At 42.0% G+C, this 16,010-nt stretch overlaps 1 protein-coding gene across 1 annotated transcript; it reads left to right on the forward strand.

The window, feature by feature from the left end:
- Positions 1-12,421: 12,421 nt before the first annotated feature.
- LOC308113610 (uncharacterized protein) lies at positions 12,422-14,525 on the forward strand (the record flags this gene model as incomplete). Its single annotated transcript, XM_080470004.1, has 1 exon — positions 12,422-14,525. One exon carries the CDS (start codon positions 12,422-12,424, stop codon positions 13,910-13,912), a length of 1,491 nt encoding a protein of 496 aa, XP_080326130.1. The 3' UTR covers positions 13,913-14,525.
- Positions 14,526-16,010: the final 1,485 nt, after the last annotated feature.

The raw sequence follows: 16,010 nt of genomic DNA on the forward strand, positions 1-16,010 counted from the left end.
TAGTCCCTGGATTCAGTGGTGGAAGTCCCTGTGATGGTTCCTGGGACTTATGTAAAGCACCTGCAGTCGAATTACAACAATATTATATTGAAATATCCTGAACAGCAATGTAAGAATACACGAAAGAGAGAAATCTGTAGGACTTATAGATATATAGATAAGCTATTCTTAGATAAAAAGACAGAGGTTCAAAAATTCTAAATAACAGTTGAACTAAACTTCATTGTGATAAAAAAATAAAGAAAATAAAAAAGATGAGGTACTTTAAGCTCCAGTGCAGTCATTTGCAAGATCAAAGTTCTTTTTGTCGGGTTCAGTTTTCACAAAAGACTTTATAAAATCTTCCAAGTTTGAATAAACATCAAAGAATACAGTTGCACTTGTGTGTCTCTTGTTACTCCAACACTGGCGTGAAGACAATATTCATTTCAGAGATGTTTGGAGACTGTGGCTCCTCACCTGTGTGAATCCTCTTGTGGGTAGTCAAATAACCACTGCAGGTAAAACTTTTCCCACAGATTTCACAAGAATAGGGTTTCTCACCTGTGTGAAGTCTCATGTGAATGATCAAATTGCCACTTTGACGGTAACTTTTACCACAAATTTCACAAGAATAAGGTTTTTTATCAGTGTGAATTCTCATGTGCCTAGTCAGAGCACTCCGGTCACAGAAACGTTTTCCACATGTTTCACAAGGATGCTGCCTCTGACAAGTGTGAAACCTCATGTGGTTGATCAAGATATGACCCTGGCTGAAACTCTGTCCACAGATGTCACAGGAATACAGCTTCTGCTCGGTGTGAGTCTTTCTATGGGTGATCAAAACGCAATTCTGACTGAAACTTCTGCCACAAACTTCACAGGTATATGGCTTCTCACCTGTGTGAGTTCTCGTGTGCCTTGTCAAACCACTGCTGTCAGAAAATTGTTTCCCACATGTTTCACACGAGTATGGCTTCTCACTCCTGTGAAATCTCATGTGGGTAGTCAAATGACCACTATGACTGAAATCTTTCCCACATATATCACAAGTGTATGGCCTCTCACCTGTGTGAATTCTCATGTGCTTGGCCAAACCGCTACTGTTCGTGAAATGTTTTCCGCATGCTTCACAGGAATACGGCCTCTCACCTGTGTGAACCCTCAAGTGGATAGTCAAGTGACTACTGTGACTAAATTGTTTCCCACAGGTTTCACAAGAATACGGTTTCTCGCCTGTGTGAATCCTCCTGTGGGTAGTCAAATGACCACTGTGACCGAAATGCTTCCCACATGCTTCACAAGTGTATGGCTTCTCACCCGTGTGAATTCTCATGTGCCTCATCAAAACACCCCTGTCGCCGAATTGTTTATTGCATGTTCCACAAGCGAATGGCTTCTCACCTGTGTGAATTCTCATGTGGGTATTCAAATGACCACTGTGACGGAAATGCTTCCCGCACGTTTGACACGAATACGACCTCCGACGTGTTTTAACAACATGACTTGTGGTAACTTGGTACTGACTGCTTAACGGGTCAGATTCTTCAGCACTATCAGACTGACAGGGACTCTCTGTCGTCGGCCATTTCTCTAATTTGTTTGTGCAGTGCGTGTTTAGTGTCAGCACTGTATCTGCAGTTGATTTCTTAGGAATTCTATTCTGATCTGGACTCTCATTATCAGCACGGTGGTGAGAACAGGCCTGCTTGTTGTCTGGTTCATTGTAATTCCTTTCCTCAGCCACAGTTACAAGGATGGTATCCGTCTCCTGCTTCAGTACAAGCTGCTTTCTCTCCTCACGCGTGTTTATTTCCTCTTCTTCCTCTTTAATGCCTGGTAATTCTGGTTCTTCTTCTTCTTCCTCCTTTATTCGTGAGGGTTCTTCTTCCAACTGTTCCTCTTTTATTTGCAGATGTTCTACTTTCTCGTGTTCCTTTTTACTTGGCATGAATCCTGGTTCCTCCTGTTCCTCTTTAATTTGTACAATTTGAATCCCGCCTTGATCTTCAATTGGTAAAAGTTCTCGTTCCACCTGTTCCTCTTTGATTCCAGCCATTTCTGCTTCCTCCAGTTCCTCTTTAATTTGCAAACGTTGGGGTTCCTCCATCATCTTTGAAAGTTCCAGTTCCTCTCATCTACCAAGATTCTGGTCTATTTGTCCAGACTGGAGTTCCTGTTCTGGCTTTCAGAGCTGGAGGTCAGAGAGACCCTCCTCTTGCTTCCAGATATCCTGTTGTGTTGTTGTGGGAGGTCTGGAGGGACACAGACAAGAGACAGCTTTCTATTGTGATTTTTAGGACACATTCCAAACATCCTACGATTTGAACCATCAGCAGGGTTCTACACAGTGACCATAGCCTTGTTTCCGCTGCATGGTGATGTCTGGTACAGTAAGGCAAAGCGTACTCAGACCCAAGTCCGTTACACGGTTCCACCACAGAGAGTAAGGTTAAACTGTAGGGGCGGATTTGTGAACTGCTGCATAATGACGCAGGTATGTGACGTTATTACACGACACTATATGCGGGACACTTTTGGTGAGGCACTGCTCTGGCGTCCGAGCAAAGCCATGAGCCTCCATTCTCTGTGACAGAGCTTGGAAAACTTTGTCATTCTGAACAGCAGCGTCCAGCTCCAACTGTTACTGAGAGGAGCGTCTGCACCTTGTCTGAACACCAGGGGGCAGTGTAGCACCGACATTTCAATAAACGGAGTTAATAAAACAACTTGTGTGCGCAAGGGGCATATGCGAACAACAACAGGTGGGTTTATATGGCCGATGAGATATTTAAATATTGCCGTTTGTCCAGAGTGACGATCGTCACTGACCAATCAGCAGACGGCTGCATTGTAGCGCCTCCTTATGGGACCGTACCGATGTGCCAGCTACCTCAACGGAGCGGTTACGAAAGATGTTAACGGTTGGGTACTATACTTTTTGGTACAAATGACAGGTTTTGTCAGTGGAAACAAACACAAACCCGTACGTACCAGCACATACTGCGCAGTGAAACAAGGCTCATGTCACTCACACAGGCTAGGGGAAAATCAACGTGAGGAAATAAAGAATTGTTGTTGCAGATGAGTGTCAACTTCACCACTGATTAGAAGCACAGACTGTGAGGACATTTACCAATGGTAAATCTATATATTTGTTGTGACAATGCTTCTTGGCAATACAATCTATCTTCACAGCTGCTCTTTTAAGCTCTGTACCACATTTGTAAAGATATTCACCGTTTATCTGCCATTGTCAAACAGCTGATTTACATTATATGATTTATTGAAAAGAAGCACTGATACAACCACAAATCCCCTCGACTGTGAGCCGAACATGTACAATGTGCAAGAATAGCATTTATACAATACAGAAAGGTAGAAGCAAATGTGACAAAACTCTCAACAGTTCCCAACAAACAACTAATATAAACTATTTAACCAGCATTGTTGGGAAGCTATTAATGCTTACGATTACTAATGTTCCAGCGAGACTTTTGCCAGACATGAACAGTTTTTAAATTTCTTTCTCTCTCTGTCCTGCTCTGTCAGCTATTAGCTCTAGCATTAGCTGAGGCTGTTTTGATGTCATTAAACTCCTGTTTATAGGCTGTCCTCCTGACAGCAACATGAAAGATATCCGACTAACAGTAGCATTAGCATTAGCATTAGCCTGTATCCACAGTGCCTGTGAAGTATGTGTGCCCCTAAATAAAGATGAGCTTACCTTAGTAATAGCTGTCTGCATGTTGGTAGTTTATCTCAGCTGTTTTGTTGCTGCTTCTTCTTGTTGTCATTAGTTCATAAATTCTTTGAAGAAGCGGTGTTACGCGGCTTTCTGCATAATTGTGAGAATATGCGTGGTCCTCGCGGGAATACTTGCAGTTGAAAAAAAATAAAACAAAAGGCACTCTAATGAATGATTGATTTAAACAGTTAAAAAATAATGTGTCTCCACCACCATTTAATGACTCACTAACTGGTATAAGTTCCGCTCATAGCAAGGAGCCCCCAGTTCAAATCCGGTTCAGGGTTGAGGGTCTTTCTGTGTGAAGTTTGCATGTTTGCTCTCTGTACAGTCCATAAACATACATTTGAGGCTAATTGGTGACTGTCTATAGTCTCCCCTGTCGTGAGTCATTAGGACCTGGGGTTGGCTTCAAACCCCTGAGAGGGAGCGATGGATAAACGTAATGAGTCAATCAGTCGTCAGTCTGACAGCTCAGTGAGTGTGTCACACAAACAGCACAAATATACCACTATGTGCACAATGATAAGGCATCATAAATATACATACAATTCACTTGGTTGAGTAACTTGTACATTTCGTTCGTTTGAACACTACATTTTGAAGAAATATCAATAAATCACAATCAAGTTAAGATTGTCGGTAACTTAAAAAAGCACCTAGACATAAAAAAAAACATGTCACTCTTTGAATATCAGGAAAATGTTAGAGGATTGTGGAGTTCTAAACTGAAGATGTTGGCACCAGAAATCCAAACAATTGCTTTAGAAGGGCCGCGATAGATTAAAGTATGTGAAAGGACATGAATGCACCGTGGGCCTTCAAATAAACTGACAATTATGAAGATTTAAAGATATGAAAATATTAAACAATTAATTATGTTTTTAAAGGCATGTCTTTACATCTAACACCTAAAACGTTATTTCAACACTATTCAGGATTGTACATAAAACACTATTATATTTTAACAGGATCTAAAATGGCCCCAGAATATTATTGAGTCCTCAGGTCTGCTAACGCCTGCCAGACAGAACCTGCCCTGCAGCTCGACCACTTACCACTTAGAAACTGTGGGAACATGAGAAAAGCAAAAGAAATTCTGTCGTTTTAAGCCAGGCTACTCATTAGTGGTGTGTTTTTGTGAAGCGATCACATGTGCATATAACAACAAAACAACATTCAGAAAGCGCCACACTGGCGAGATGACCGTGTGCACAACATTCTCCTCTTTTGGATTAATTGTAATTATCATGTTTGTTTAGTGGACATACACTGGGATTGGCTCCAGCTCCCCGCGGCCCTGAACGGGATTAAGCGGGATAGAAGATGGATGGGTGGATGGATGTTTAGTAGGCAGATGAATTAGTTGTCCGGAGGATTCCCTAGTTATAACACTGTGGCAGGGAGGATTAAAAATAAAATTAAATAAAATCAGGTTGTTTATGGAAGACTTTGTCAAAAAAGTGATTTTATTGTCAATGTTTTCATTTTTTCTTCTATTTATGGTTTTTGGCAAGCGTACCAAGACAAACTGTTGTGACTATTTGTAATGAAGCTGAAATTAGCGTCCGATTTGACGGTTCAGGGGAAAATAACTTGACATGCGGAGCAACTATTTGTCTGTTGACTATCTGTTTTTTGTACTATGCATTGAAGTAAAAACTTTTTCGACATTTTAAGTAACACACAAACCTTGCCCAACAACCAATATTGAGTTTATATAACCTTTATTCTAATGGTGAAAATGCTTGAAGGGAGATTTTTTTCTTTTTATATATCTAGACCAGTTTGGACCAGGTCCAGATGAAAAACCATGATACCTCGACTTCTCAAATCTGGACCAGATTATCCTACAGAAGCTGCCTTGTCTATTTGATTAGGCTGTTTGCATCCCCTGGTTATTGCAGTTACACTAAATACACTGTTGGTTCTTATGATATTGAGAGCAAATAAGCTCTCAAAATTTGTTTAGTAGTTTTTGAGATGACGAAGTGTGAAACGTGACTATAAAAAATGTCTTAATATATCATTATCATCTTGAAACACATGACGTCCAAAGCCTTTATCTGCAGGTAAATAATGTTGAGTTTAACCATTAACAACCACCAACAAATCACAGTGAGACGTTCAGGTAACGAGCTGAACTAAAGGTGACCACGTTCATTTACCCTCACAGCTAACAATGCTAAGTGCTGCTAACTGATTGGAAATGCTCAAACAGCCAATAACTACATCATTGTAAAGCCTGTGAGTCTTCATTCCAGTGTTTACACTACATAACTGGAACTGTAGTTTACGTGAGACAGAAGTACTAGGTATAACGGTTTATAAGCTGTGTGGTGCTACAGAACGGACAAAAAAGGCTCCTTCGGACGGACAAGAACCAGACACATAAACTGCTTTGCCAAGAACACGTTGAGCAACTCACCGTCCAGTTCAGTATTAAGAGTTCGACGCACATCCACTGGGCTGCCGGCGATTCGAGACCGACCTGCTCCTCCCGGTACTTTTATGTTTTACCGCACAGAGGCCTTCCACGAAGAAAAGCCATGGAGCCGACATCACCCGAACGTGAGCCGAAATCACCCGAGCGTGAGCCGAAATCACCCGAACGTGAGCCGAAATCACCCGAACGTGAGCGGAAATCACCCAAACCGTGAGCCGAAATCACCCGAACGTGAGCCGGAATCCCCCGAAGGTGAGCCGAAATTACCCGAAAGTGAGCCGAAATCCCCCGAACGTGAGTCAACATCAGCCGAACAAAGGTTATCGCGAGACGACAAGACACGGCCAGAGAACAAAAGAGACTAAACGAGATCTGACCAAACGGTAGGAGACAAACACACACACACACACACACACACACACACACACACACACACACACACACACACACACACACACACCGCTGTAGCGTGTCATGCTCCTATCTCTTTTTTTCTTTTTCTTTTTTTTCAATCTGCTCCTGTTTCTCTGTCGGCAGAGACATCTCGTGTGCGGGCCTGTGAAGACGCAGGGCTCTCAGCTCACAGCTGCACAGTACTTGCAGTAAGTCGCATCACTACAACTCTTTTGCTTCTTCTTCTTCTTGACCTCTCTCATCTTTCCACACGGTTTATCCATCTTTCTTTCTCTTCTTCTCCTCCACTGTCACCACTATTCTCTTCTCAACACTTTAACCAGGGCGCACTCTACACACGCAGAGCGAATCAAACTAAAAGACGAACCCTACTAAGTGTTTTCTCCCGGCTGTCGGTGTGAATGAGGCATCTGTTCTTTGGACAACTGACAGTTACACAATTATTCTTTATCTATGTCACTCAGTTCACCACCAGTTACCTCCAGTTTCTCCACTAAAGTAAGAGTTTCAAACTCCTACTAGTAGAGTGCGTTGAGAACAAAATAACATAAAATCTATCAATGTAAAACTAAATGTTTATCCCATGGAGGTCTGGATTTAGAATCCTATCAAAATAAAAGTGGGGAATCACATTGCAGGCTGATCCAACGTCAACAAAAAAGTCAAAATGAGGCTCAGTAGTGTGTGTGGCCTCCTTGTGCCTGTAGGACCTCCCTACAACACCTGGGCATGCTTCTGATGAGGCGGATGTTCTTGTTACACCCCGAGAAGGGAAGGAACATATTATGAAGGACACAGGAACCAGTTAGGATTTTTTAAATTTTTATTTGCTTAATTTTCTTTTAGTTTGCTCTAACCCGCCTGGCTGCGAGTCCGAAGTGGAGTGAGCGAGAGAGGGAGCCATCAGCCCTTCAGACAACGCCTATTTATAGGCGGAGACACAGGCTTTAAAGAAGTCTACAAAAAATAAATATCAAAAATACAGAAATAACCCCTCAAGAAAACTAATAAGGGAATAGAGATACATTTATCTCAGACAGAACAAATAACTTTATATATAAAAAACAAAATAAGGAAAAACCTTCTCTAATACCGAACAGTTCTCCTGAGGGATGTTCTCCTGAGTGATGATCTCCTGAGTGATGATCTCCTGAGGGATGTTCTCCTGAGGGATGACCTCCCAGACTTGGACCAAAGCATCAGTCAACTCCTGGACAGTCTGTGGTCAACGTGTGGTTGGTGGATGGAACCAGACATGATGTCCAGATGTGCTCAGTTGGATTGAGGTCTGGGGAACGGGCAGGCCAGTCCAGAGCATCAATACCTTCATCATGGAAGAACAGTGCCAAACTGCTCATGCTGGAGGATGTTGCTGCAGCAGAACGTTGTCCAGGTTCTCCAGACTCTGTCACGTCTGTCACATGTGCTCAGTGTGAAGCTGCTCTCATCTGTGAAGAGCACAGTGCGCCAATGGCCAAGCTGACAATATTATGTTCTCTGGCTGTGTTGGGCTGTAAGAACAGTGTGGTGTGGTGTGAAAGCTAAACTTCTCTAACAACTGCCCCCTGCACTCACCAGTCGAGCTGAAAAAACCCCTCACAGGCCAATAAGTGCAGCATGGAGGATTATTCTGGGAGAATATCGCAACTGTTCACACATGGTGAGGGAAAATGGCAACAACCAAGGCCAAACTAACTACATGATATGGATCTTCATGTTGATCAACACCAACAGGTGTGAAATCACTTAACTATCTTAATCTGTTTTTACTGTTTTTACTGTTTTTGTGTGTCGTCAGCAGAACCGACTGGTGTGTCCGGTCGGACCTTTTGGGATGTGCGCAGTGTTGAGTTTTATGTCTTCTACGAACAGCCTTTTAGGAAATTGTGCAAAATGTAGATCTTTCATCTACAGATACATAAAACAAGTCAATACAGAGATGCAGAGGGTACATTTTATTCTGAAAAAATGTGGCGACATCAAATCTAAATCTACGCTATCATTGGGAGGGCATGGCTCGGTTGGTAGTGCGCTCGTCTCCCTGTCGGAAAGACATACACTTTTTATATGTGCACATGTATGTGTACATGTGTGTAACTTGCAGACACACACACACACACACACACACACACACACACACACACACACACACACACACACACACACACACACACACACACACACACACACACACACACACACACACACACACACACACACGTTTGAAAGCAGCGTTAGATGGACTTTGGTCCGACACACACTGGGTTGGACCCACAGAAAAACTAAAACTTTTCTTGTATTGACAGTTTGTTTCTGTGAAGTTTATTTAAACACGACTGAGTTAAAAAAAAAAAAAAAAAAAAAAAAAGCATACTCAAAGTTTAATACTAATGCCAACAGGTTGTATGAGATGTCTGGTGTGTGAGTGTGAGTGAATCTGCCTCACAGTGTAAAAGTGATGTGAGGACTGCAGGACTGCTTTTTTTCACCTACGTAATATTTCCAAAATTAGAAACATGCTGACTCAGAGTGATGCCGAAAAACGAATCCATAATTTGTTACTTTGAGAGTAGACTATTGTAACTCTCTATTATGAGGGTGTCCAAATAACTGCTTAAAAAGTCTTCAACTAATTCAAAATGCTGCAGCGAGAGTCCTGACAGGAACCAGCATCAGAGATCACCTCACTCCAATACTAACAGCTCTTCATTGGCTCCCTGTTAAATCTAGAACTGAATTTAAATAAATTCCTCTATCTAACTTTTAAAGCTCTTAACAACTAGACTCCATCATATCTTAAAGAACTGTTAGTCCCATATCTCCCCAGAAGAACACTTGGTTCTCAGAGTGCTGGCTTACTGGAGGTTCCTAGGTTTTCTAAAAGTAGAATGGAGGCAGAGCTTCCAGCTCTCAGGCTTCTGTGATGTGGAACCAGATCCAGTTTCAGTTAGAGAAGCTGAAACAGTCTCTACTTTTAAGGTCTACCTCCCCCTACCCGAACCAGGAGTGTGTTTCTTTCTCCCCGCACAAACCAAGGTTTGTATCCCCCCAATCTATCTCTCTGTCTATCTTATCCTTTCTTCTCTTCTGTCCTCCCCCTCTCTCTACCTCCCCCTACCCGAACCAGGGTCTGTTTCACGACGGCTACCCAAACCAAGATTTGTATCTCCCCCTCAATCTACCTCTCTGTCTGTCCTATCTTTTCCTCTCCTCTATCCCCTCACCCCAACCGGTCAGCAGAAAGCCTCCACCTCTGAGTCTGGTTTCTGCAAAGGTTTCTTCATGTTAGAGGGAGTTTTTCCTTTCCACAGTCGCAAATAAATCTGCTTGCTCATGTGGATTTGTTGGGTTTTCTCTGTTAAAAGCACCTAGAAATGACTGTTGTATTTGGTGCTATATAAATAAAGTTGAAAAAAATTGAATTGAATTGAATTGAGGGAGACTATTTAAGCCCATTTACTATGTATTTGAAATTAAAGAAACGCACATTCGCACAAACTGTTTAAAACAAAGGCTTCAGCTTCAAGAGGGAGCTTGTCTTCTGGCTCGCAGTGTGTTTGGAGGCTGAAGCGACACACACCCGCCAGCAGGGGGCAGCATCACACCAGAGAGCATCAGCTCTTCACACAAAGAAGAAGCAGGACCGCGAGCTGCGGAACAACTGCAGGTGAAAGGTGGGAATAATCCAGACTTCTCAACTCTCTGACAGTAAAGTAAAGCTGTGTTCAGTTCAGGATGTGACCAGATCCACGGGCCTTCAGCTGCAGCCGCTGGAGGAAAATCCGACTAAAATCCAGGAGGAAAATCCAAACGGACAACAGGTTTGTAGTAAATTGCCAGTGAAGATGAGTCATGGAGGATCTTCATCACTTCTCTGTGTTCTTCATCATGTTTTCATCATTTTGACGTGTTGGGTCTGTTAATCTTCACGCTGAATCCCTGCTGATGAATGTGAAAGAAAACAGTTGTACTTACAGTTATTACTTACAGATATCATGTTATATATATATATATATATATATATATATATACACACACACATGTGTAAGAGGGTATCTTTTGTGTAGAAGCTGCAGCAGAGGTGGACAGTGCTTTGAATCTGTCTATCTAGCTGTTATCTTTATGAATTATGTTAACGTACCCCATTTCTTTTGTTTAAACCACATTGTCCAGTTCAGAGTCAAAACGCCTCCAGACACAAGTGTTTGGACCTTGGGAGGAAGATCAATAGTGTTATTAAGTGTATAAAGACAGTTTAGCAGTAATGTAGAGAATGGTAGAAGTAACGGTGCATCCTGATCGAGTATGTTTTCTATTACATGAAGATGCAGAAGAATTGGATCCAGCCTCTCTCCTCTGACCTCTGCTTAGATCTGAAACCTCTTTTACTCTTATACAAACCTGCAGTCTTCCTCCAGAACCTCTCTGAGGGCGTACGAAGAAGAACTGGTTCTGTTTTGGATGCACAGTGTCGTCACGCTAAAGTCTGATTTCTCCTATGTGCTGTCATTTTCCATTTTGTCAAGTGAAAAATGTTAATAACTATCAACTAAATTCTTTAGAGCATTTTTACTTTGCAATATTTTGTCAGTCTTCATTAAGAATAGTAAATAGTGCTGTACGTTGTAGCGGCCATAACCGCCGGGTCAGTTAAAAGGTTGTTGTCGAGTCTGCATTTATTACACTTGATGTTAATTGATGAGGTTCATCTCCCAGTTCTGTTCCAAAACCCGGAGAACCAATGTACAATGATTGTAATTATGTTTGAGCCGAAAGAAACACACTGGAAAGCCAAAATTCAACATCGGTCATTTAAAAAAAAAAAACTTAACTCCAGCAATATATCTGATTTACTACACAGCTTAACAAGACGACATTGTGCGTGTACAGCAGCAAGCAAGCTACTTTATTAATAAAGCACTTTAAAAACACCACAGTGGACCAAAGTGCTGTACAGAAATAATATATAAGATGTGAAAGTGCACAGTTTACATGTTTACATAAAATAGATTCAAACAATACAAATTAAACAAACTAACAGGATAAAAACATGATAATATAAAAGGCATTAAAAGATAAGTAAGAACCGTATAGATTGAAAGTCAACGGCTCCCATGGTGTCAAAGGCCCAAGAGAACAGGAGGGTTTTAACAACAGACAGGGAAGCAGCCTGTCTGGACGGGAGCAAGTCATTCCACCGCTTCAGGGCGACGACTGCAGCAGCACCAAGCTAAAAGTGGCTCTTCTGTAGCATTGAATTTCCCTAAATGTAAATGGAATCACGTTTACCTCCAGTGTCGTGTTTGACTCGTACTTGGGCGTCATATAGCAGCCGGCCGAGGAGTGAGTGAGCTGTCGGAGAGGCGTTCAGGGACACTCCTGCCTGAGTGCCGCTCATTTGTGTACGAATGAAACCGTGATTGTCCGCATTGGTCTGACAGAGAAAAGTTTAGTTTGGTACCGTCAAATTGACTCACGGTGCTAAAAAAAAAAGGAGAACTTGGCAGTAGGAGCTTTGATTGCAGAGGAAAAAATTGAACGCCATGATTGATAAAGCTTATTTGAATCAGGGGACCGCTGGGCAACTATCAAGAGTCCTCGCTCAGGATTATGAGTCGCAAAACATTCATTCGAAGCATAAAAAAGCCTTTTGAAGTAAATAATTAGCCAGATTTCTTTGGTCTGTATTGATTTTCTGTTTATTTTAAAATGTGCTTATCAAATTTAGGTAATCGTAGATGAAAGAAACTAGTTTAGTTTGACTTCCATGGTCTTTTAATGCTTTACTTTCCTCTATGGTTGATTATATTTCTGTTCCCCTGCAGATGTCCAACATGTACGTAACGAAGACGAGTTTCTCTCAGACTCACAGCGCTGAAAACAAGAGCTGGAGGTCAAGTCTGGACCCGGAGGAACCAGAACCTCCACAGACGGAAGAGGACCGAGAGGAGCTTCCACAGATTAAAGAGGAATGGAAGGAACTCCAGCCTTCACAAATGAAAAAAGAAGAGGAGGAACCAGAACTTGTGCAAATTAAAGAGGAATGGGAGGAAACTGAGATTGTGCAAACTAAAGAAGAACAAGATGAAGCGCAGCTTCTCCAGGGAGAGCAAGAACTTTCACAACTCAAAGAGGAACCAGGGGACCTCACGGCCTCAGAAATGAAAGAGGAGCGGAAGGAAACGGGCAGTAGTGAGGAGGAGGAGGAGGAGGAGCAGCTTGACGTGAAGCGGCAGGTGGACGTCGTCATGCGGACTCCTAACGGGTCAAGTGATCGGAGCGGGCCCGAATCAGCCGGCGAGCAGCTCCTCCTCCACAACCCTGCTGCAGCTCAGAGTGACGATCACAAGGGACGCATGACCGGGGAGTCGGACCCGACGTTTAATGCAGAACTGAAGCCGGACGACAGACGTCGCTGTCAACATGTGGACACGTCTGGTAAACCAGGTCCTCGCTGCCAGACAGACGCAGAGGCAAAGTCTGTCGAATGTGACATCTGTGGGAAGTTCTTCAGGCATGAGTACAAAATGAGGAAACATCGCAGGACTCACACAGGTGAGAAGCCATACTTCTGTGAAACATGTGGAAAAAGCTTCAGCGACAGCAGTACTTTAACCAACCACGCGAGAATTCACACAGGTGAGAGGCCGTATTCCTGTCAAACGTGTGGCCAAAGTTTCAGTGGCAGCGGGACTCTGACGAACCACATGAAAATTCACTCGGGTGAGAGGCCGTATCCCTGTGAAACCTGCGGGAAACGTTTCAGTCGCAGTGGCACCTTGACAAACCACATGAAAATTCACACAGGAGAGAGGCCGTATCCCTGTCGGACATGCGGGAAGATTTTCAGTGGGAGTGGTACGCTATCTAATCACATGCGAATTCACACAGGTGAGAGGCCGTTTTCTTGCGAAACGTGCGGGAAAAGTTTCAGCCGCAATGGTATTTTGATAAACCACATGCGAATTCACACAGGTGAGAGACCGTATTCCTGTCAAACATGCGGGAAAATTTTCAGTCAGAGCGGCAGATTGACAAACCACATGAGGATTCACACAGGTGATAGGCCCTATTCATGTCAAACATGCGGCAAAAGTTTCAGTCAGAGTGGTGATTTGACTAAGCACGTGAGAATTCACACAGGTGAGAGGCCGTATTCTTGTAAAATATGCGGCAAAGGTTTTAGTCAGAGTGGTAATTTAACTGATCACCTGAGAGTCCACACAGGTGAGAGGCCGTACACTTGTGAAACTTGTGGGAAAAGTTTCAGTCATGGGAGCCATTTGACTGTTCACATGAGGACTCACAAAGGTGAGAATCTATAGACTGGAAACATCTGAGAGAAATTAAGGTGAAATGAAGTTTGATCTCACGTTTGAGAAGCTTTCAACAGTATTTGCATGTTTGATTATTTACGCGTCTGTTATCCAGATTCTGCCGACTCCGTTATGCTGCACAAAGTCTCGTCGGTTACAGTTTGGTTCTCTCTTCTTACAGTCTCGTCTCTGAATATGAAAACTCTGTTGACTTTCTTGCCTGAGCGGCGTTGGCAGATCATGAGACTGTCGGGATGCGGTGAAGTGATCCCGAAAATGTGGATCTGAATGTTTGTTGTATTTTCCTTCTTCTATACTGATACCAGTCACCACTTAGCCCTGTATATGTTGATATTTGATATTACTTCTTTAACCTGATTATGTCATATTGATATTTTAACTTCTGTGCTATTTATTCTGTGTGGAGCTATGTTGCAAGAATTTCCCTGTGGGATTACTAAAGTATTTATATTCTATTCTATTCTGTTCTATTCTATGAGTTGCATTGAGAGAATTGGAAGAGTTGAAGCATAATACTTCATCTACTTGACATTAGATCTAATCTCATTAGATCACATTACAGTTGTCAGTATTGTCAAACAGAAGTTTAAATAAAGACGATGCTCTAACAATTTGTCCCAGTATTCATTTGTTTTTTGTTTTTTTCTCAGTTCAAAACATCTAATAAAATGTTAGAATTGCTTAAGTTTTAGTACAAATATATGTTGATGCTCAAACAAGAAAATTGTACTGAATGTAAAAATGATGTGTGAACAATTTTCAATAAATTATGCAAACAGAAGCCCCGAAACATTATGTAAAGCTGAGATAAAGCAGCTGACTTGGATTCTGTGCATTGGGGAGGGTTGTGTGTGAAAAGAACGTTGAGGTTTTGTGACGATGAGATGAGGTTCAGATCGCCACTTCAACGAAGAATCTATGTGTGAAGTATTGATTGGCTAAAACAGCTCAAACAGGAAATGACCACAACTATAGGAAATAAACTGAAAGCTTATAACAGCTAAAACTGTGAAAATGGATATAAAAAAATATCATTAAAACAGCTAATTGACAAAAGAACACATTACTCAAGCTGTGAAAATGATAGAAAACAAGGTCAAAGTTACCAACTTAAATGGCTTTAAAAAAACGAACACGGCGAGGCAAGCAAAAAGTCTAACGGCCAAAAAACGGCTTGAAAAAAGCAAACTTGGCAGAGAAATGCTGCAGCAGCTTAAAACAGCATTAAAAAGTTATAAACTGCTGAAAGTGTTAAATCTGATCAAACAATGGAAACTGAAAAAATGATATCATGTCGAAGGTTTTCAATTTCAGCTCAGAAACTTCCTAAATGCAACACAAGCCACAATTTTGATCAATTTAACTCCGAAACAAAAGTTTTGAATGAGTAATTGTTCACATTGTTATTAACATTTAAGCATATTTTGATGAATTGTCTGTGAAAAATGTGCCGGATGTCCCTTTTTTTTTGTTTCAGGCCTCTGACCTATAAAATAAAGCCACATCGCTTGAAAGCATCATTGCGTGGTTCTTCCCTGGGAGGGTTAATTCTCTTTCTTCACATGTAACGTGCAGTCACCCTCCGCTCTGAACCACCAGATGTCACTGTGTGAGCGGAAACAAGCTGCAGCCACCGTCTGCACCTAAACAGCACTGAAACAGGTGGACCAAAACATATTCAGGATGCAATTATAGCATTCATTCGGACTTTAAGTGCAGACGCTGAGCTGTAATTTGAGAGTTTTAAGATAAAACTAGTTCAGTGAAGATAAACCTTAATGAGTCACTGCAGCATAGTGGACAGTCACACAGGTACAACCAAGCCCTATCGATCAAAGGGATTAAAAAAGGTTTGTTTTTGTTTAAAAAGTAAATCTGAAAATTGGCATGTGCCTATGTATTGACATCCTTTGTTATGAAGCCCCTACAAAGCTCTGGTCCAACCAGTTACCTTCAGAACTCACATGGTTGGTTGAAACGACGTCCACCACGAACTAAACGCCACCGTGAAGACCGAGACACTTTCCAAACACGTCAGGGACAAAGTTGTTGAGAAGAACAAGTCAGGGTTGGGTTGTAAAAAGTT

Source organism: Lipophrys pholis, assembly GCF_963383615.2.
Source record: "Lipophrys pholis genome assembly, chromosome: 8".
NCBI classification, from domain to species: domain Eukaryota; kingdom Metazoa; phylum Chordata; class Actinopteri; order Blenniiformes; family Blenniidae; genus Lipophrys; species Lipophrys pholis.